Here is a 22,110-nt window from a genome sequence, read left to right on the forward strand (position 1 = left end):
TGGTCCACTGCCTTCTCGTACATGTGCCTGGGTTTTCATTCACCAACATTAACCGCCAAGATACAGGCTGGGACGAAGCAGGACTCCCATGGCACGAGTCCTTTGCTCATTTCAGAGAAGGTCGCAGAGGCCAACGTGAAAGACACACAGGAACTTTTTCTTGGAACTGGGTGTTGATGAGAAGAGCCTGAATGACCATCAACATCTTCTCCTTGACCCTTTCCCTCGTTTCTGAAGATAAAGCAGGAAATAATCTTCTTTGAAGATAAGGACAATTCCAAAATCCAAGCACATGCTTCCAATGCATTGTGCTGTCAGATACTGAGAAAGAAAAAACACAACTTCATTACTACAAATTTATAGCAACCTGGCCCTAAGAGTAATAATAGAAAAAGTGGGGCCGCCCTGGTGGCGCAGGGAGTCTCAGCGCTACCAAGTTGTGGCCAGACACTGCAGCGTGAGCCCAATTCCCTGCCAGGGAGCTAACCCATATGATGCAGCAGACCCTCCTGTCTCACCCACTGCTCCCTACTCTGTCTTTGGTGAATCCTCTCACCCCCCACACCAATGGCTGAAGACTCAGTTCTTGTATGCATAAATAAAATAAACAGTTTTCAAATAGTTGATTTCTTCAACAAAATAAACTGGTTTGGTGGCCTCCCTGGTGGCGCAAGGGGTTAAGCACAGCACTGTGAAGCAATCCTCAGCCTCTGCAGCCCAAGTTTGATCCCTGGCTGGCCAGGGAGCTACCCACATGGCTCAGCAGACCTCTCCTGTCTCTCCCGCTGCTCCTCTCAGCAGTGTATTTCAGTCAATCCTCCTGTTCTGTTTCCTACTCTTGTCTCTCGTGAATCCTCTCATCCCCCATACCTCTAGCCTGTACCCCAGTTCTTATATGCATAAATTAATCCTTAAAAAATAGATTTGTTTGGATTCTCAAATCTTTTTTGGTTAAGTTTTTAGTTTTACTCTTTCTCCATCTGTAGCTGAATGACTACAGTAATAGAGACGTTTTTGTTACATTTTCTAGCCTATAGCTTTATATGTATACCATTTGTTGACTATAACACTTTTAATGACTTTTTCAACGGAAATATGAAGTTATGTTACCCGTGAGAATGCCAATTTGAGACTAGCTTATAACTCGTAGAATAAACATACCTAGTTTCATGTCCTAATAGGCTATTCACTATTTCAAGCTTGGCACTATCCATTAGACTTATGAATACCAGCCTTCTCTTTCCCCCTAATCCCACAGTTATTCTTACACTGGTAAATACAGAAATAATTTTTAAGTAACAAGGCATGGTCCATTAAAAGTCAGTTCAAGGTTGCTTTACAGCCTTGCCTCACCTGGACTTAGTTCAGCTGCCGGATGAGCTGATTGATACTTTCACCTCGATAGCCAGGTAAGCCCATCTCCTTGAGGAAGCCGACTCTATTCTTGGTAGCATGACGGGCTACCGAGAGTTGGAAAGGGCATAAAAACCCTGAGATCATCTGGAAATGCTTTCCCGGGAAGGCAATTTCATGAATGAGGTCTTCCAAGCAAATGACACCAAATTTCCCTAAGAAACAGAAGAGTAGAGATTCCTTTATTTGACATTTATTCAATGTATACTGTGAGGCACTTATATGCCAGAGCTGGGCACTCTGGCAGGTCTTGAAACCCCCAGAAGAATATGACCAAATCCCATATCAAGACCACTAAAGGGGGCCTCCCGGGTTAAAGGCAGTGCTATCAAGCTATAGACAGCTACTGCAGCAAGAGTTCGATTCCCTCACTGGCCAGGGAGGAGACCCACATGGCACAGCAAACCTCTCCTGTCTCACCCACTGCTCCCCTCAGCAGTGTATTTCAGTAGATCCACCTGTTCTGTTCCCCACTGTCTCTGATGAATCCTCTCACCCTCCCCCCTACACCTCTGGCTTACACCCCAGTTCTTATACGCATAAATAAACAAATCTTAAAAAAAAAAAAAAAAAAAAGACCACTAAAGAGCCTTGCTTTCTGCCCCAACTATCCATTTTTGTGCAAATACATGTTATTCTGTATCTGATTCAAGACTCACCCAGATGCTCCTCTATCAGTGTGTTGTCTGTCAGAGCAATAATCTTACTCTTAACCTTGGCTTGTCCACGTTTCAAGATGAGTTCCCGGACAGACTTCAGATTTGGGAATCTATATGAGACAGAGTAAAGCACAACTGAGCCAGCCCTGGCACTCTGTATTCACTCGCCACTCAATCCTAACCATCCTTCCACCTCACAGCAAGTGTTCTACAAACACACTACAGTTGGGATACTTGGGAATACACAAGGAGATAAAGGCCAGAACATGTAACAAGAAATAAAATTTATAGATATAAATCTTCACCAGGTAAAAAAAACCTGTATTTGGCCTCCCTGGTGGTACAGGGGTTAAAGTCAGCACTATCAAGGTATCCACAGCCAATGCAGCACGAGTTTGATCCCTGGCCAGGGAGCTGACCCACACGGTACAGCAGACCTCTCCTGTCTCAGCTGCTGCTTCCCTCAGCAGTATATTTCAGTCGATCCGCCTGTTTTGCTCCCCACTGTCTCTGGTGAGTTCTCTCACCCCCTGCACCTCTGTCCTACACCCCAGCTCTTTGTATGCATAAATAAATCAATCTTTGGCTTTTTTCAGATTTATTCTTGCATGCATGCAAGAACTGGGGTACAGGCCAGAGGCGCGGGGTGGTGAGAGGATTCACCAGAGACAGAGTGGGGAGCAGAACAGGCAGATCCACTGAAATACTGCTGAAGGAATCTGCAGGTGAGACAGGAGAGGTCTGTTGCACCATGTGGGCAGCTCCCTGGCTGGCCGGGGATCGAACTCGTGCTGTAGAGGCTTCATAGTGCTGTGCTTTAACACCCTGCGCCAAGAGGGAGGTCCAATAAATAAATCATAAGAAAAAAAAAAAAGCCCATTTCCTAGGCAAAAATAAAACATGCTTCCCCTAAATCAAAAATATTAACCTCTAGGGGGCCTCCCTGGTGGTGCAAGGGGTTAAGCACCGCACTCTGAAGCAATCTGTGGCCTCTGCAGCATGAGCTCAATCCCCAGCCAGCCAGGGAGCAACCCACAGGGCATAGCAGACCTTTCCGGTCTTGCCCGCTGCTACCCTCAGCAGTGTTTTTCAGTCAGTCTCCCTGTTCTGTACCCCACTCTGTCTCTGGTGAATCCTCTCACCCCCCCACACCTCTGGCCTGTACCCTAGCTCTTGTATGCATAAATAAATAAATCTTAAAAAAAAATTAACCTCTAATAAAGCTATCAATTAAATATCCAACTGTGTACACACACACAGTTAAAAACAAGCAAAACTTAAGGATATTGTTTTTAAAAATCCTTTCTTAGGAGTTTACTGGAAACTGAGTTTTACACATCCAGAAACATCTGAAAAGAAATTAACATAAAGACCTATGGTAAGACAATTTTCTATGTGGAACTTACATAAAGGCTGTATCCACTGAAGATGTAGATAAAATAAAAATGTAAAGAATGGGGCCTCCCTGGTTGCGCAAGGGGTTAAGACACAACCTATGAAGCTATCTGCAGCCACTGCAGCACGAGTTCAATCCCCGGCCAGGGAGCTACCCACATGGTGCAGCAGACCTCTCCTGACTTGCCCGCTGCTCCCCTCAGCCGTGTATATCAGTCAATGCTCCTGTTCTGTTACCCACTCTGTCTCTGGTGAATCCTCTCACCCCCCCCCCACACCTCTGGCCTGTACCCCAGTTCTTGTATGCATAAATAAATAAATCTTAAAAAAAAAAAAAACCTAAAGAATGAGGGAAGCTTACATGTAACACATTAAGATTTCTAAGTACTCACGTTATTGGTGGTATATTGCTATTGTTAGATCCTGAGAATGTTTTGTTATTATGTAGAATAATGGGGAAAAAATTGAAAAAAACAAAACACACTCTGACTAGCATTGTTTAAGGATTTGACCTTTAGTGATCCCTCTACTCAAGGTGTTGTAAAACTCTGAAATTAAAGTGAAATTCTTTGTTGGTTTTTAAGGTTTGCAGGAATAGTATTCTCTCACAAGCACTGCCTCTAGCTTTGCTTCAAGTGTCCAAAGAGTAAGCTCTCCTCTCTCCATCTCACTCAGTCTTAGCTGACAACTGAACAAGCCCTGCTATGGCAGTGCTTGCACCATTACCAGCAGTGCTGACATTTCCGGCTCTACCTACTCCCCTGCCTAAGTCTGGCAGTTGATTTCCGTTACCTGCAGCCACAGCAAAATATTCATGAGTCTCAAAGAACAGTATTCTGGTACATTCAAATGTTCCCAACATGCTTAGATACAGTCTAATGTGTATTTACACAAAAAACCTTACTCACCCCCAGGTCACATAAGGTTCCACAGTACGAAGCATTTTAATGGTTTGAGGAGTCACTTCAACAAAGACACCGCTGAAAATCTTTTTCAGGCGAAGTCTAGCAATGGTCCTTTTCACCAGTAAACTCACCCCCCTAATGCTGAAAAGAATGGTAGAGGAAATTAAACTATTCAGTTTCTGTCAGTCCAACAAGCAACTATGAAACGTGTGCTACTACCGGGCACCCAGAAAGTAGGTCACAGACCGGGGAATAGGACACAGACCGGGGTAGGACACACTTTGCCTTACCAGAGCTCAGCGGAGTGGGACAGCTATGTAAACAGGTCATTTCCATGTGATATAAGCAAGGCCTGATATGAGCAAAGCACTATGGGAACAGAGATGGTCCCTGCAAATTTGTGTGTGTGGGGCTGTGGATGGCAAGCTCAGGAATTGAACTTGCTTTTGTAGGCAGTAAAAGTTATGGAGGATTTCAAGTAAAGGAGACAAGATCAGATTTCTTTCTGACAGTCCCTGAGAACACAGAGGACACTGGTGTGTGTGACACCAGAGGCAGTGAAACCCAGTTTGAGAGTTAATGTGGTGCTCTAGGAAAGAGATTATGGGTAGAGATACAAGGGCTAGTGAAGAGGGCTCATAAATATTTAAAATCCATGGTTTTCTGGACTGGGTAACTGAATGGGGAAGAAAGGAAGAGTCAGAGCTGTACATGCAAGAGGAATGGGTAAGGAAAGTAACACTAAATGTGGAAAAAGCTTTGTGTACTCTCTCCAGCACTGAGCATGTTCCATCCACTTGACCTGAGCTCAGTTCCTAGAGATGCCTTGATTCTCCCACTTCAGGACTTTTTGCATCTCTGTCTGGAAAGCCTGCCCCCCAACAAAGGTCAACTCCTTTCATGTTTGCAGGTTTCAGCTTTAAGTTTTTGCTTTAGAGAGTATCCTCAACCATTACACACCAAATCTTGGCAACCTTACCCCCAGCATCCCGCCTTTTACCTTCTTTGTGTTTATTTGCCTTAAGTCAGTCTCGCCAACCTTAGACAAAGTCTACATTGTGTTCAACCCTGAATTCCTAGCACAACTTGCCTTAGTAGCTTAAGGGCTGCTATTTCTTCAACTCCCTAGAAAGGGATGTTAAAGCTGAACCCACAGTTTACCCCAGCCTCATAGAATCTGGTTAAGTTCCCTACCTTTCAATGCGTACAACAAAAGCCAAGGAATGTTTATCTGGTACTTCCAAGCCATGAGGTTTCACATTCAGTCGTCTGAGGCGCACGTGGTCACGTCGTTGTCGCCAGGAATCATGTAGGAACCATTCTAGCCGTTTAAACCTGAATTCTTTTCCTTTTTTCTGCTACAGAGAAGGCAAGACATTATCACCATTTTGTACCTTGATTCACCTTTACTTCTGTAACAGTAATCCATCAGTTACTAGAGATTCTTTGCCCCCTGTTCTGCAAAGGGGAGCAAATAAACATCCTCCATTCTTATGGAAGGAAAAACGAGATACCCAAATAATGGTGGAGTTGAAAAACTTGGAATTACCGGGCAAGTTCCCTGATCAACAAACCCAAAACTAAAACCCAAAACAGCGTACATGCTGTGACTAATGTTTACCAACAAGTGTTTATGGAACCTAACATTGTATCAGGCATAGTAAGCTACCAAACAATTCGCTTATAGGAGGAATGTAGAGGAACCGAATAAGTTATCAGAGGAAAAAAAGTAACTATAATAAAGTAAAAATTAAAATCAACAGGCAACCATAGACGAGAGACATTCTGTAGAGGAGGAGGAGGGAGGATCAGGAGAGGGGTGGGAAGAGCAGAGGGACTATGGTGATGGTGTATGGGTGAATTGGTGGTGGGAATTTCACAGGGAAATCATATATTGTACAAAAATGTAGGATGATGTAATTAAAAACAAACCAAAAAAAGCTGCTAAATAAGCAAACTTGTTGTCTTCCAGAATGAAAAGTTCTCTTCCAGGTGCACAGGCATGCTGGTCTCTTGGTATGAACATGGAAGGTGTTCATTCCACTTTTTTCTTAATAAACTCTAGGATTTTGGGCCCCCATGGTAGAGCAAGGGTTAAAAAAAGTTTCAGGTAGCTAGCAAGATATTGCCAGCCTCTGCGGCACAAGTTTGATTCCCAACTGGGCAGCAGACCTCTCCTCTCCCCTGCTGCTCCCCTCTGCTGTGTATTTCAGTAATCTGCCTTTTCTGCTCCCCACAGTCTCTTGTGACTCCTCTCACGTCCCCCACCCCACACCTCTCGCCTGTACCCCAGTTCTTGTATGCATAAATAAATAAAAATAAAATCTTAAAAAAAAAATAAACTCTTAGTATTTTGTGGGCAGAAAGCATTTGACAATATTACATGTAATATATATGTAAAATATAAACAGACAACCCATATACTTGCTGTAACTGAACGATGGTGGAAGGTACTGTCCATACCAAATCTATTCAACACATGCTAGATAACATTCACCAAAGACAAATTCTAATTCCTGCCTCCTTGTTCCCATCATTACCTCCTTCTTTGCCAAAAGTGCCTGCTTTGCCTGGGTGGCTTTGAGGGCCTGATAAGCCTTCCTCTTTTTCAGGAGATTTTCTGGAACCAAAGGGATCTTTTTTCTTTGCCTGATACAGAAAATTGAGATCAGAAATAATGTTTAGGAAACAAATGTTCAGTGGAGTTCTAAACCATTTCCTGAGCTACAAGCAGCACTACAGTCCTCAGATTCCTTAAAGAGATTCGCTGACACTTGTGGTTTCCGACTCCACTTCTCAATACTAAATTGTCCCTAAAATCTTTAAGTCACCGCTCCTCGTACACGTCAATGGCACTTTTACTACCAGTCTTTCACGACACCAGCAGCGACTTGATTCTAGTAAAACCCCGTGATATTGAAGGCGGGGGTAGACTCATCTATGAGGTGAATACTTAAGTTAGGGTGGTGAACCCAACTCTGGCACTCTCCATCCCCCTGCTTGAAAAATTAATCCTCGCTTCTGGAGTTAACCCAAACTTGACCGCGGTATCCTCCATCCGTCAGCTCCACCCTGCGGTTCCGGGCCGCCAGCCTCCGTAGCCTGGAGCCTTTTCTATTCTCTCCCTTCAGTCCACAAGCATCCTTATTTTCAGCCACCGAAGAACAAACACCATGGATGACAGCGGATACGCAAATCCCCACTCCAGATTCAAACCCCCAAATACTCACTCCTGCTCCGCCATCTTTCCAACGCCGCGGCTATCGCGCCTGCGCAACGTCACCACGCGGGGCAAAAGGAACCGCTCTATGTTTACTCGACCATAGAGATGTTTCTTCTAACTCACGGCGGGGCGGCACGAGCTGCTTGCGCAGCGGTGAGCTGCTGAGGTCTTGCTAAAAAGTTGAACAGAGATTCCTGTGCACCGATTCCAAGCTTTCTAGAGCCTATGTCATAATCCAAATTCAACCCTTTTCTTTTAGACTACATTCTCGTATCGCTGGAGGCCTGGTCGTAAACAATGAGCCGCTTCCCACAATGCACCACGACTTCCGGTCTCGTGTTGGCGCGGCTCTTCCGGCTTCCGTTCTCCGCTTCTGCGAAGGGAGGCGGGCATGGCCCGGGCGTCTGAGCGTGGGGAAAGGGTCGGGCACTATGAGCTTGGCTCTCCCCTGTGGGTGGAGGTGACTGTGGACAGCCTTGTATGATAAAGAATGAGGCTTCGATTCCGCTGCCTGGCTTCGTCGGTGGTACCTTGAGCAAGTTCTTTAGTCTCTTTGTACTTCGGTTTTCTTTACTCATAAAATGGGTATGTTAACGGATCTACCCAGCTGCGTTCCGAGGATTATGAAATACTCGACATAAAGCGTTTGGCACAAAGTCTAACAGTAACGAGTCAACATTGCCAGTTTTTTTTTTTTTAGGATTTATTTATTTATACAAGCACTGGGTACAGTCAGAAGCGCGGGAGGGTGAGAGAACCCACCAGAGCCAGAGCGGGGAGCAGAGCAGGCAGAAGGACCGAAGTACACTGCTGAGGGGAGCAGCGGGCGGCAGGAGAGGTCTGCGCGCCATGTGGGACCCTCCTCTGGTGGCCGGGGAGCAGCCGGGGATCGAACCGGCGCTGCAGAGGCTGCGGGCAGCTTCGCAACCCAGCACTCAACCGCTGCGCCACCGGGGAGGTCCCAACATTGTCAGTTTTTATTCGTGCTGGACTGCAAACTAGAAATCCCTTTCTGCCACCTCAGATCCCCCTATGTGGTTCTCACCTGGAATATGCTTCCTTCTCGCCCAGTCTTCATAAAACAATGAAAAACCGTAGCCCAGAGCACAGCGTCTCAAACATTAAAGCAAATGGGAGTCACCTGAGGGTTCCCCGCCCCCCAAGATTTTTATTCAAGAATGGGGTGGGGTTGGGATCAATATTCTGCATTAAAAAAATTTTTTTTAAAGAGTTATTTTTAGACAAGAACTGGGGTACAGGTCAGAGGCACAGGAGGGTGAGAGCATTCACCGGAGAGAGTGGGGAGCAATATTCTGAATTTTTCATACACTTCAAAGTGATGGGTATATTTTGAATAGCAAGACTGAGTAGCCTGTTTCTCTGAATTACTTTAGCACATTACCTCCCATGATACTAGGAGGGCAGCTGTCATGCCAGCTTTACTCAAGACTTGATCCTAAGGGACTAGTAAGGCTTTCTCAGTTTCCAGCAGTATTAACATTTTGGGACAGGTAATTCATTGTTATCGGGATTGTTCTGTGCATTGTAGGAGCTAGCATCCCAGGCTTCCCCCCCACTATATGCCAGTAGTAGCCCCACCCCAGTTAGGACAAACAAAAATATCTCCAAGTGTTGTGGAATATCTAGCACAGTATGTATAGAGAAGTAGTTAAGTAGATGTCCTGTTTTAGGCCAATGCTTGACTTACTGTTTCTGTAATTGGACTGGGTGCTTCCAAGGCAAGGAACTTGTTACACTTATCTGTATCGTCTGTGGCACTTAGTACAATGGGCACCTACATGGGCTTGTTAACCACCTAAACTTATTGGTATATGTTACCTGTCTAGTCCAACCAAAAAGATAGTGCCACGCCGGGTTTCCTTCCTGATGAATAAAAGTCAAAGAATAACTATCTTCAGTGTCAGACTGTGATATGATACTTATTCGCTCTCACTTAGCACCTCTTCATGTGTCTAACTTTGTGAGGCAAAAAACGGAAGGGTCAGCAAAGTATTAGATAGCAAACGAGGAACAAATGATTTATTGTTACCAGTATACCAGGTAAAAGGTAGTTTTTGTGGAACTGACAGTATTAGGCAGAGGAGGAATTTCATGAGTATTAGCAATCTCTTGGCTGCAAGAGACTGGCAGCTAGGATTTGTAATGCCAGCAGGTGGTGCTAGGAGAGTACTTATTTTCAGTACCAAAATAATCATTCCCCCAGAAAGATGCAGAGAAAAAGAAATGGAGTCCTTTTACACCAGAAATCATTCACTAACTGAATACATGTTACTGAGCATTGACTGGGCCCCAGCACTGGATAACATAGGAGATTTTTTTCCTCAAAGGGAAGTTACTGAATGAAAACATGGCATGACCATTTATAGCATCAAAAATATTTTTAGGGCCCTCCCTGGTGGCCGGAGGGGTTAAGTGTCAGCACTATGAAGCCATCTGCAGCCACTGCAGCATGGGTTTGATCCCCGGCCAGGGAGCTACCCACATGGCGCACAGACCTCTCCTGTCTCACCCGCTGCTCCCCTCAGCAGTGTGTTTCAGTCAGTCTTCCTGTTCTGCTCTCCACTCTGTCTTTGGTGAATCACCCCCCGCAGCTTTTGTATGCATAAATAAATAAATCTTAAAAAAAAATATATATATATATATATTTTTTATGGGACCCTCGCCGGTGGCCAGGAATCGAACTGGTGCTGCAGAGGCTGCAGGCAGCCTCGCAACCCAGCGCTCAACCGCTGCGCCACCAGGGGAGGCCCAAAAAATATATATGTTCCAACCTGTCCTCACAGGCCTCTGTTATCTTTATTCTTCACTACTTCAGTTGTCCATTATTAGGGAATGGTTAAGTAAATTATGGAAGAGCAGCTCTCTAGCCCTCTTGTGACTATACAGATGCCTTTTTTCTTTCACCCTTTCCTAATAAACCTGTCCTTTCAAAATGTAAAAAAATAATAAAAATAATAAATTATGGGAGACATAGTTATATGTAGTGAGCTCAATCTTCAAGTGCTATAATCTTCGTGGTGGATGGTTTCCATTTTCTCGTCTGCTCACACAAGTCCTGTTTCCTAACAGTATCCCACTTCTCTCACAGACTGGTCTCTCATTGTGTACAGTCTTCAGAGTGTGGGATATGAAGTCTAAATGCTTGCCCTCCCAATATATAAGTTGAAGGGGTCTTTGGAAGATCTTTTCTTACTCCTAAGTGGGAAGGATATGAGATCCTAAACTTTTTCCTCTGGGTTTTGAATCGAGCCAAATGATGTAGGAGGTTTGGGGCAAGACTTTTAAGGATTTCTACCTACAAAGACCTGGAATTTTCCTTGTTCCTGTCTTTGTCAAGCCAGTTGGTTCTTCATTCTTGCATTCAATCCGTATCCTTTCTGGAAACTCCTTTATGCTGTTTAAGCAGGTGGGTTTCCATTGCTTACAATCAAAAAATCCTGACTACACTACTCGCAGACATTTGGAAAGCACCTATACTGTATTCAAAAAATCAAGATAGAACAGGGTATAAGAGAATGGGCCCAAGTTGTTTTTGACTTTTAGATAAAGATGTATTTGTACATAGCAATATAACCCTTTTGGAAGGATATACAAAGTAATGATGGGGAGGTTATTAGGGGGAAATAGGAGTAGGATCTAGGATGAAGACTTACATTTTGAGTTATGCCCTTTCTTTTTAACCACACATGTATTTATCAAGAGCTCTCTAGATAACCTGAGTTCTGTGATTTGCCTGTTTTAAGAAGCTCTTGACTATCTGTTAAAGACTCCCTTTAGGAACAACATTTTGTGCTTCTCTGATGTCAGGATCCCTTTCCTAACATATCCCAAAATTAGTTATTTCAGTCTTGTCTGTATTTTTTGATTATTTGGAACCCTCTTTTTTCACTTAAAAGGTAATTGAGCAATGTCTTATTAAGGCAAAACCCTCGCACCTAATTCACTGAAAGGGGGCTTCAGCTGCTATTTTTCCATCTGCTCCAAATCTTTGGATGATGATCCTTCTTGAAGGCAAGTTTCTTTTGCTTCAACCTTTCCTTGTTGCTTTCTCAGAGAGTGACATAGTTACCAGGAAGCAGGTAGAAAGAGGTTAGTATAGGGCCTCCCTTGTGGTGTAGGTGTTAAAGACAGTGCTATCAAGCTATCGCCAGCCACTGCAGCATGAGTTTGATCCCCGGCCCGCCAGGGAGGTGACTCACATGGCGCAGCAGACCTCTCCTGCCTCGCCGGCCCACTGCTCCCCTCAGCAGTGTATTTCAGTAGCTCCGCCTGTTCTGCGCCCCACTCTGTCTCTGGTGAATCATCTCATCTCCTGCATCTCTGGCTTACACCCCAGTTCTTGCATGCATGAATAAATAAATCTTTTAAAAAAAGATTAGTATGAGAGCATCCAGAACCTGGAATTGGGGAAGACAACATGCACGATGCTTAGGATCCTGATGTAAAAAAAGCATAAAGGAGCAAAACTGGGAAGAAAAAGGAGAGAACAGGTGAAATGCCACAACATTTTGAGGGGTGAAGGTGGACACAGCAAAACTAGGGAAGGAAGGAGACAGTATGCTGTAGGTAAAACCAGAAGCAAACCAGAAATAACCCAAAACTCTTCTGAATTATTTCAGAGAAAATGGAACATTTGCTTTTTCTACCTTCCACACTTCTTCAGCAACACCTCCTCTCACAGCCTAAGAGTGGAGGGCCAGGACAAGTCTCCCTAATTTATAGGCAAAGAAGCTAAGACTGAGAGTAACTTGCAGGAAGGTGTCTGATTATACTTAGATGAAGTATTGGGACCTGTTTGCAGATTCTGCTGCCAAAGACACTTTCTGGCCTCCTTGTTCCTCTGCTTTCCTTGACTGCCAGAGAAATAATTTTTTTTAAAGATTTATTTACGTATGCATATAAGAACTGGGGTATAGGCCAGAGGTACGGGGCAGGTGAGAGGATTCACCAAAGACAGAGTGGGGAGCAGAACAGACAAACCCATTTAAATACACTGCTGAGGGGAGCAGAGGGTGAGACAGGTCTGCTGTGCCATATGGGTCAGCTTCCTGGCAGGCTGGGGATTGAACTCATGCTGCAATGGCCAGCAATAGCTTGATAGCGCTGTCTTTAACCCCTGTTCTGCCAGGGAGACCCCGAGAAATGATTTTTTTCCTAAGAATATTCTTGCTTTTACAAGTGTTTTCAAAGGCCAGGCTCTAGCACTTGGAGGAATATAGATCTGGGTTTCTTATGAAGGGTTCTTACCCCCAGCAATGTAGACACAGGCTATTCATATTACAGAATCCACTTATATTATGAATGTGCTCCTGACATTTACATGTGTTCTGAACCCCGCTTTTTCATTTACTAAAAACGACAAAATTCCTTTACCTTCCTTCCTTAGCAAGTATCATACTTTTTTGTTCTCTTATAACTCAGGAAATTACTAAGAACCAGGGCATGGAAAGACATTGCAGCTCCCTATCAAGTGACGGTCTGGAAGAACTGGAGCCCTAGTTTCTTCTCTCCTGAACTCCAGTTCCCAAATGTGATACAGTTCTTTCATCCATGTTTACTCGCTTGTCTTTTGAGTTTTTCAGTAGAAACCATGCCTGAGTTATCCCTATGCTTAGTGTCTAGCACACTGCCTGCAAACTGCTCAGTATGTGTCTGGTGATTAACATTCCCCACCTTCGGCAGTTCCTCAACAGCTTTAACTCTCTGAGAGCACACACAAGCCAGAGTCATAGCCTTGGCCCAGGGCATTGCCCCCAGAACCCTGCCTGAGCAATACTGTTTTTCTTTTGTTGATCGATAAATTTGAACGTTTTATTCACATAAATGTAATCATTAACTGGGCCTTAGATAATTGCCTTGAGGATCTCCTTCCCTGAAGTCCAGCCAGTTATTATGATGCTGCTTCAGTGTTCCCAGACTGTGGAGCTTCCTTTCTTCTCCCTTTTCTTTCCTGCCAAATCCACTGGCTACCTCCTCATCAGGAAATACGAGGGCTCATTCCTTTCCTGAAATATGGCCTCTCATACACTGGGCTGAGAGCTTGAACCAAACTAAGATGACTCGTCTACCCTCTGGGCATGTCCCTGTGAACACAAAGACTGACTCTAACCAAACAGCCAGGTGATTCTTCTTTCTAACACATTTATTGGGTATTCCCATTGCAAATGGCTTGAAGGGGGCAAAATGTTCTGTTGGACATTCACATTCACTCATCTCAGTAAGGAGAGAAGCTTGATGTCAGGGAAACATTGCCAGCACCTTGAGGGGCCCACCCACGGATGCAGTTATTCTTGCAGTAATTATTCTAACTTGTTACTTATATGACAACAACAGCTTCCTATTTACATATTGATTACTGTGGAATCTTGTTTTCCCAACTGCTACTGCTTTAAGAGCAGGGCAGAAGCTATGAAACCATCAAGTAAGGAATATTAATGTAATTCCCAAGCCCCACAAAAAAAAATCAAAGGAGTCCTATATCTTCACTCCCAGAGACGTTTCATCTTCTGGTAGTTTCCCTAGCAATTTGGGTAGAGTTACACTTGTGAGGACCAAAAAAAAAAAAAAAAAAAAAAAAAAAAAAAAAAAAAAATCAGAAGGGCCTGATGGAACTGATTTTATAGATAAGTTTACATTTTCCCAAATCTTTGGCTGTATTGTAATGGTTATCTCATTTTGTAATCTCCAACTAAACATTTCCTAACCATGGATTAACAATATAGTTACTGACTGGTTTCTTTTAACAGTATTTATCCAACATAACAATATGAGGCATTTCTCAGTATGATTTGGTTAAATGTACGAATCCAAAGAGAAACATGTCAATTCTGGAGTAAGTCTGATGTAAAATAGTTCTCTTTACCTCTTCCCCTCGTCATTGTAGAAACAAAATAAAGACTGAATAAAACTCTCTGCAGATTGAGGCTCACTTACTTAACTTTTCAAAGGACCCCAGTTTTCCTTCCTCAGTTAAGGACCCATGTGACAGGAGTAGAGTTGGAGGCCAGAGAGGTACATGACTAAACTTTTCTCACTAACCTTAGGAATTTGTAACTGTTCGGAAAGGTTGGTCAATAGAACTCCTACTCTCCCACCAGTAGGCTGCTTTTTGGCAAGGGTGAATATATTTAAGTAGAACTCCCACTGCACACTTACCCTTTTTTTTTTCTGGGAAAAGGTTACAGTCTTCCTAGTTGCAAAATCAAGACAATCACAGTTGCACATTTTCCCAAATCTTTGGCTGTATTGCAATGGTTGTTTCATTTTGTAATCTCCAACTAAACATTTCCTAACCATGGATTAACAATATAGTTACTGACTGGTTTCTTTTAACAGTATTTATCCAACATAACAAAATAAACTGCAATTTGTTATACTTTTTTTTACAAAACATTTTATAAATATTTTTACAAAATGTATACAAAGCAATTTCAAGTGAAGACATACTATACAAATGAAGGTTTTTAAGCAAATAAAGCCCACACCACACTGACAGTGAGTGACGCATCTTAAGTTGAGTCAGTCTGTAAGGCCTCCCTAATCTAACAAAGTCTACTAAATTCTTCAGAGCTAAAATAGTTTTTTTTTTCGTAATCACCAGTTTAAAATTTGCTTTATCTTTTGCAGTAGTTAAGGACACCGAAAATCAAATGCTTAATAACAAATTCACGCTTTTCCACAACAACCAAGAAAGCAAAAGAGAAAAATGATTTTTGTCACTGTGTACAAGTAAACTTAACTTTGACTAACCGACCTGAACAACTGAATGTTGACCATCCAAGGCCGAGCTCTCTTACCCTTCACCCGCGGGGGCTCGACATGCGAGATATGACCTACCCGTGTGCGCTTAACCTAATCACAGGAGTAAAATACATTTCGTAATCTTCATTATCTAGAATCTCCCCATAAAAAGCAAACTTACATACAAGGGCACAAAAATTTACAAGTTTCATTTTGGTAAATTAGGCTCTCCACCTCCTAGACAAGTGTTTGGGCTTTAAAACCTTTAAGATGGCATATAAAAGCAAGGATTGGGGTAGCAGGGCAGGATAGGGATCTATATGAAGTGATCTTGACTCTTAAAAATTCCACTGATTTGCATTAATTAATGTAACTTATTAGTAGCCTCTGAGAAGGCTTCCAGGTATAAAGTTCCACAATGAGAAGAATTTGATCAGGAGGGACCATCTCTAAATCTTGCTAGGAATTTATGGGGGCATGAACCCGAAGAGAAGAAGAGGCTATAAAGTCATGGGTTTTGGAGCAGGGTGTTATTCCAGGGCTGCCCAAAAAAGTTCCAACTGGCACTATCAACATATCTTTCTAATATGTTACAATACAGGAAAAATGGGGAATCTGCAACTTGGACATTGGCACAAATGAGGAAAAAATGGTAACCCTAAAATGGCCCAGATTTTCCAATTTCTATTGGCGGGTGGTGGGGTGGGGAGAAGGTCCTTTGCTTTTCTAAGACTGGCTGCCTTGTGGGGTTTCTTTGCATGGTGGGGACAAGGGGCAGGGAGAGTATAGGTCTTCTGCTGCTATTTTTTTTTTTTTTCCCTAATAATCAAAAGCTTTCCTTTCCATCACAGGCCAATCTGGAAAAGAAATGCCCAACATGATGATAATGGCAAGGGGAAGAGGGTCATCCCCATCCTGGGGATGGTCAAAAGCAGATTCTGGCAAGGGGTTAGAGTGGAGACCAGGGGGTGCACCTCCAAAGCTAGAGGGTAACAGAACAAATGAGTGTGTGCATGCACACACGAGGGAGGGTGAATGTGTATACACAGAAACCGGAATGACCTCTGGATCTGAAGAGCTCAGGGACGTGCATGCATGTGTGTATGAGAGTGCAGAGCAAATACTGTCATGTAGCTTTGCCAATGGTAAGAGATAACTGATGGTTACAGTGACACTGAGAATTAAAGTAACGACAGAAATGGGGTGACCAGGGACAGGGATACAAGAAAGGGGACTGGGTGAAACTCCCTGAAAAGAAATATAAATAAATAAAGCAACGTCATGTTCACTAGCATGAACACAGGCCAAACACAGACCGTGACAGGGCATATCCTTTGGCTCGCTCTCAAGCGGGAATCCTGGGTCTCAGATTTCTCCTCTCGGTGGTGGGCTGGCAGGTTACTTTGGTTTGTCTGTGTTTTGGTAGTGATGGCGGCCGGGGGTGACTACTGTACTCAGACAACAAGAAGCATAAACAAGGCCAAAGTCCCTTACAGTTTAAACTGAAAAATTGCAACACAGTTTTCAAATGAAAGTGCTTTTGATGCTCGGCTATTTGTTGTGGGAGAGGGTGCAAAGAGAGGTTAAATGAAATAAAACCCAGCAACAAACAAAAATATACATCATATGTTGACTATATCCAATTATAAAATGCAAAACTCTTATTTTTTTCTCAATAGTTAACATATATATGCTTTTACATATATACATATTATATTCCTCACGGCTCTGTCCCGGCCTCCCCTGTACACTGTGCCACTTAACTGATTTCCATTTTCCCAATTCCACCAGGAATTGTCTCGAGTCGTGCTGTTGCAACTAAGAGCTGAGCATTCCCTAGATGAAATTCAACACAAATAGGCTGAAAAGCATGAGGTTTTGCTCTGGGAACCTTGGAAAAGCACTTGAAGGATGAACAGGAAGCCCTTCAAATGCCTTGCTTATGCGCTGCGGGCTGCTCTCACCAGGGCTATGGAGTCCCAGGCAGAGCAGCCAGCAACTACCGTTCAGAGATGGTTGAGCAGGGAGAATCACCTGGTCTCTCCTCCAACAACAACAAAAATAACCCAAAAGCCACCATTTGGAGATGCAGTGGGTTGTTCTCTACAGAGTTGCTTCTATCAGTCCTGTTTGATTTTCTGTAATAAGTCTGTTCTCATGACTTATGATTGTCAGAATTTTACCCAGGGCCAAGCGTACTGTGATCTCATTGAGTTACGGTGTTCTTCAAAAAAGCAAAAAGAAAAGAAAAAGAAACCAATAAGCAAACAAACAGAAATGACTACAAGCGCTTTCATAAACACTTGAAATGTGTAGGGCCTATCAGACTGCTTTCTAGTAAGAATTAATTTTACTCAAGGCTCCCTGTAACCACGACGGAACGAGTATTGCTCTTAAACAAAGAATGGGATTGAGATTAGAAAGAATAACCTGTGATGAAAGATCAAGCAGGCTGGAGACAGGAGACGATTCCATTTGCTTTTGACAGGAAAGAATGTAACTTGTCCGGGTGGGGTCGCGGGGTGGGGGTGGGGAAAGGACTGCTGCTATTAACACTCTAGGATACTATTTACAGCTGCTTCTAAAATGGAGTCAGTTTCTACAACGCCTTCACTGTGGTCCGGGATGAACTTTTCCAGGCAGTTTTCCTGCGAAGCCATTGGAGAAAAGTTGGGGAAATCTAACTCGACAGAGCCACTAACCGTGGGGTCACTCTGGGGCTGCCGCCCAGCCTTTTTGAGTTCTAAGATGTTCTTAAAGGTCGTTTCTAAACTCTTAGTGAGCTGGAGATCAGGCTGGGGCTCGCCCGACCCTTTCATGATGTCTGTGTGTAAAACTTCATTCTTTGGAGAATTCCTCAGAGTTTTGTCCTGGAAGGAATTGTTACACGTCAGCTCCAAGTGAGAATCGGCTAGGATACTTGAGAGTTTGCTCTCAGTACCGTGATCTGGTCTGGACGAGGTTTTCCGGTGGCCTTCAGGGCCGGGAGAACACTCGCTGGCCTTCATGGAGTCTCTCCGGCTGGTTTTCTCTTCAGACGCGTTCCGGTAATGAACTAAGCCCACTTTGTCAAATTTCGGTGCTCTGCCGAGGCATTCTGTTTTTTTAGAAATGTTTCCTTCCGCGGAGACCACGATGTGATTAGGCACTGGATGGAATTGGTCATGATTCGTTGGTTCGGTCATGCCTGGTTTGGCTCGGTCTCTGCTTTGGGCCTTGGCGGTCAGATGTAGGGAGCTGGTTGTTTTACTGCCGGGCTGGTCACTCCTGCCAAACTGTGTCTCATGAGCAGCTTTATCAAGTTTGATGGAACAACAGAAATCAGCCTGAAAACCCTCTGGAAACGGGAACAAAAAGAACATCGGTTAATGAACCTGAGAGTCTGGAGGGCACACAGAACCCCAGTGGGTCAGGTATAAGCCCCGCCCCTGCCTGGGTCAGTCTTTGGTGCCCAGGAAGGTGCGGAAGCGGAGTCCTTGAGAGGGCATCCTCTAAAGGCAACCAAGGCTATGGCGTCACAGCTTCTAGATGAAGCGTCAACCTCTTTGAACAGGCAGCTGCTGGATGACAAATGGGAAAACCCACTGGGCAAAGAGGTGCTTTGTCTTGACCTCTAAGAGTTGTTCTTACTATTTTTTGTTTTTATTTTTCATCTTGAGTTACTTTTAATCAGTTTTTTTTAATTGATCATCACTTTGAAACAACCCGAAAACAGAAATGAGACGCTAGTATCAGCCTGGTTTCTTCCTTAGAGCTCAACTTCAAGCACAAAATGGTCAACAAGCATCTCCAATGACATCTACTTGGAAAGACAGTGGGGTACGCAGGGAGAACGGGGTACAGAGGCACCGTGTCTGAGCAAGCACTGAAGAGTGCCAGACTTGAAGAGCCAAGGATGGCAAGAAAGGTTCCTCATGATTTAGGGGACCGTGGGCCCAGGGAGGAGGGCAGATCACCCTTAAGTAATGGGAAAAAAAAAATGGATGGAGACTATTTTGGTGGTGATCATGATAGAGTGCATGGAGATGTCCAGTTATAAAGTTTTACACCTGAAGTTTGTATAATGTTATAAACCAACGTCACCTCCGTACAAATCTAACTTTAAATTAAATATTAGCTAAGGAACAGAAAAAGTGTTAACTCTCGAAGTAATGAAAGTGAAATAGGATTCTGATGACAGCTATACCACCACAAACATGAATTTGGTCACCAAATCCCAAAATGTAAGCTCTAGGGAGATACAGCTTTGAAATCTCAAGAGATGATCTCATTCAGCAAATACTGGTGGTGTGGGCACAATCCAGAGAGGAATGCAGCACGTCTCTGTCTGCATAACACTCATGTCTGAGGGGCTTGCAACAAAGTAAGGGTGTAGCCACAAGTCCAAAAGGCAATAGGAGATTCTAGGGTCTTAAGAAAAAGGGGTGAAATATATTGTACACTAGTGTTTTCCTTTTTGGAAACCTGAGGATTCTCCTACAGAGCATTTCTTTCAGACGCTCCCTTTTAGACCGAGTGTAAGGAGCATATACCCTCTGGGAGTTTCTTAAGCACCTCAAACAAATACTCAAGTAACAGAAAGGACACTTGAGGAACAAAAGTAAAGTCATGGGAGAGTAATAGTTAAATATATAGGGGAATGAATTAGCTAAATTAGCAAGTAAGTGAATGAAACATTTGTTAAATTTTTGAAGACTACAGCAACACGATAAAAACTTCAGATGTACTCAATGGAAGAAAATTAGAAGACAAAATTACATATCTAGCATATGATGTTATGATTAGAATTATATATAAATGATGCATGGAAGAAAACTTGGAGCAATAAAAGCATTTCTTGTTTAGGATGTGAAAGTATGAGTAAAATCCAAAGACCATGAATTGACATTATGTTATTTGATTTAGAAACTTTAGAGACTAGAAAAAAGTAAAGAATTCATTTTAAAAGGGAGAATGTGGGTCAAATCTAATGTGTATCCAACTGGCAAGAAAGTTATGGGATGGGCCTCCCAGTGACGCAGCGGTTGCATGCTGGATTGCAAAGCTGCCCGCAGCCTCTGCAGTGCCGGTTCGATCCCCGGCCACCAGGCGAGGGTCCCACATGGCGCGCAGACCTCTCCTGCTGCCAGCTGCTCCCCTCAGCAGTGTATTTCGTCAGTCTGCCTGTTCTGTTCCCGGCTCTGGCTCTGGTGAATTCTCTCACCCTCCTGCACTTCTGACTGTACCCAGTGCTTGTGTAAATAAATAAATAAATCTTAAAAAAAAAAAAGTTATGGGATGAAAGAAAAGTATGTAAATGGAGCATTAAAATGAGCAGATTGTGGGTAGGGGCTATGTTTTATTGATTTGTTCCCTGTAATGAAGCCTTGCACATAGGAAGACACTCAATCATGTGCTGAGATTTAACTACTTTTGGGAAGGCTTCCAACTTAATTTGCTTCTTAAGACCACAGAAAGATTGAGAATCTTAAGTTTACAATGGGAAAAATGAATCCCTTAATTGAACATAAAATTCCAGTTTGGATTTTGTAGAATAGACCTTCAAAGAGTGATCAGATACTGTTTTCAATTCTGGGTTTTTTTCTCTTTTTTTTTTGTCCCACAAATTCATATTCTACCTTCAGGTTTTACTACCCAAAGTCTGGTTCAGACAGACACCCCTAAGGCCTGTGGCCTTGAACCATGGCAGGTGACAGTGGTAGGAGCCCTCTTTGACTTTGCTCTGATATTTCTTACCAGGGTCCACAAGTGCTAGACGCTTGTCCCGGGACAGAGAAGCTCTCTCCTCCTGGTTGAACATCCTGTCGATCATCACCATCTCTGCAGAGGGATTGATCCGCTGAAAATGAGAGTTCAGTCATCTCAGATTCCTTTTAATTAGTGCAAACATCTTACTGCATTTTTGGAACACATGAAATAATCAAAAACAAGAATGTGGTGTGCAGGTTCTGGCGTGTCCTATTTAGTTTCATTTATCTTTGTGATGATACTGAATGCATTTTTTTAAACTGTATTTTTACACCTTGGCACAAATGGAAAAATTACTCAAGAAGCTGTGAAAAGTAAACTTCCCTTCTTTGCCTCCCTGTGCACTGCTTCCCCCACCTACCCAGAGTCTCTCCTTGGAGGACCTAGGGGCTGGCAGTTTAGAGATGCATTATGCACACACAGGAATTTATACTCTTTTTTCTTTATTTTTGCACACAAATGGCAGCAACTATGTACACTGCTCTCTACCAGTAGCTTCCTTATATCAGTCTTCCTTATATCCCCCTTAGCTTAATAAAACATTCAAAATAATTTCATTAGGATGACCTTTTACCTTATATTCTGCTACACTTTCATTATGTTTTTTGGAAGCCTCTCCTTAAAATCATTTTTTTTTTCTGAACAGAATCAAGTCTTAAACTGTATTTCTAAGTATTTTTTTAACTTGAAAATTCAGGGCAGATATGAAATAATTTGGCCAAATAAGTGGTCCTTCCTCACAAATGAGTCTTTTTGATATCTAAGATTTTTGTTTCAGAAATGGTTGTCAATATAAGAACAACCAATTCAGACTCTGAAGACCTGATTTTAAGTAAATACATTTAAATACACACACACACACACACACACACTCTTAGGTAAACAGAAACACAAACACATACATACTTATACTATACTGTAAAATGTAGTGTATAATGTAGTTCAACTAATCTCCCAAGGTACATTTTCAAATTGGCATCTACTTATAAGAGACCAATTTTTAGGT

The 22,110-nt window shown here is 43.1% G+C and overlaps 2 protein-coding genes across 2 annotated transcripts in view; both read right to left on the reverse strand.

The window, feature by feature from the left end:
- Positions 1 to 1,142: 1,142 nt before the first annotated feature.
- On the reverse strand, positions 1,143 to 7,988 carry RPL7L1 (ribosomal protein L7 like 1; the record flags this gene model as incomplete). Its single annotated transcript, XM_084259021.1, has 7 exons — positions 1,143 to 1,568; positions 2,073 to 2,182; positions 4,376 to 4,513; positions 5,567 to 5,727; positions 6,913 to 7,021; positions 7,603 to 7,709; positions 7,860 to 7,988. 7 exons carry the CDS (start codon positions 7,986 to 7,988, stop codon positions 1,360 to 1,362), a joined length of 963 nt encoding a protein of 320 aa, XP_084115147.1. The 3' UTR covers positions 1,143 to 1,359.
- A 9,917-nt stretch (positions 7,989 to 17,905) lies between these two features.
- The window catches only part of BICRAL (BICRA like chromatin remodeling complex associated protein), a gene marked incomplete at both ends in the record, with an annotated part of 31,796 nt that continues 27,591 nt past the window's right edge, over positions 17,906 to 22,110 (reverse strand). The window contains 2 exons of the mRNA XM_084257520.1: positions 17,906 to 18,693; positions 21,093 to 21,195. Of these exons, the coding sequence (XP_084113646.1) occupies positions 17,906 to 18,693; positions 21,093 to 21,195 (891 nt within the window). The remainder of the gene's footprint in view (positions 18,694 to 21,092; positions 21,196 to 22,110) is intronic.

The sequence above is a fragment of the Talpa europaea genome (genome assembly GCF_964194135.1).
Source record: "Talpa europaea genome assembly, chromosome: 2".
Classification (NCBI taxonomy): domain Eukaryota; kingdom Metazoa; phylum Chordata; class Mammalia; order Eulipotyphla; family Talpidae; genus Talpa; species Talpa europaea.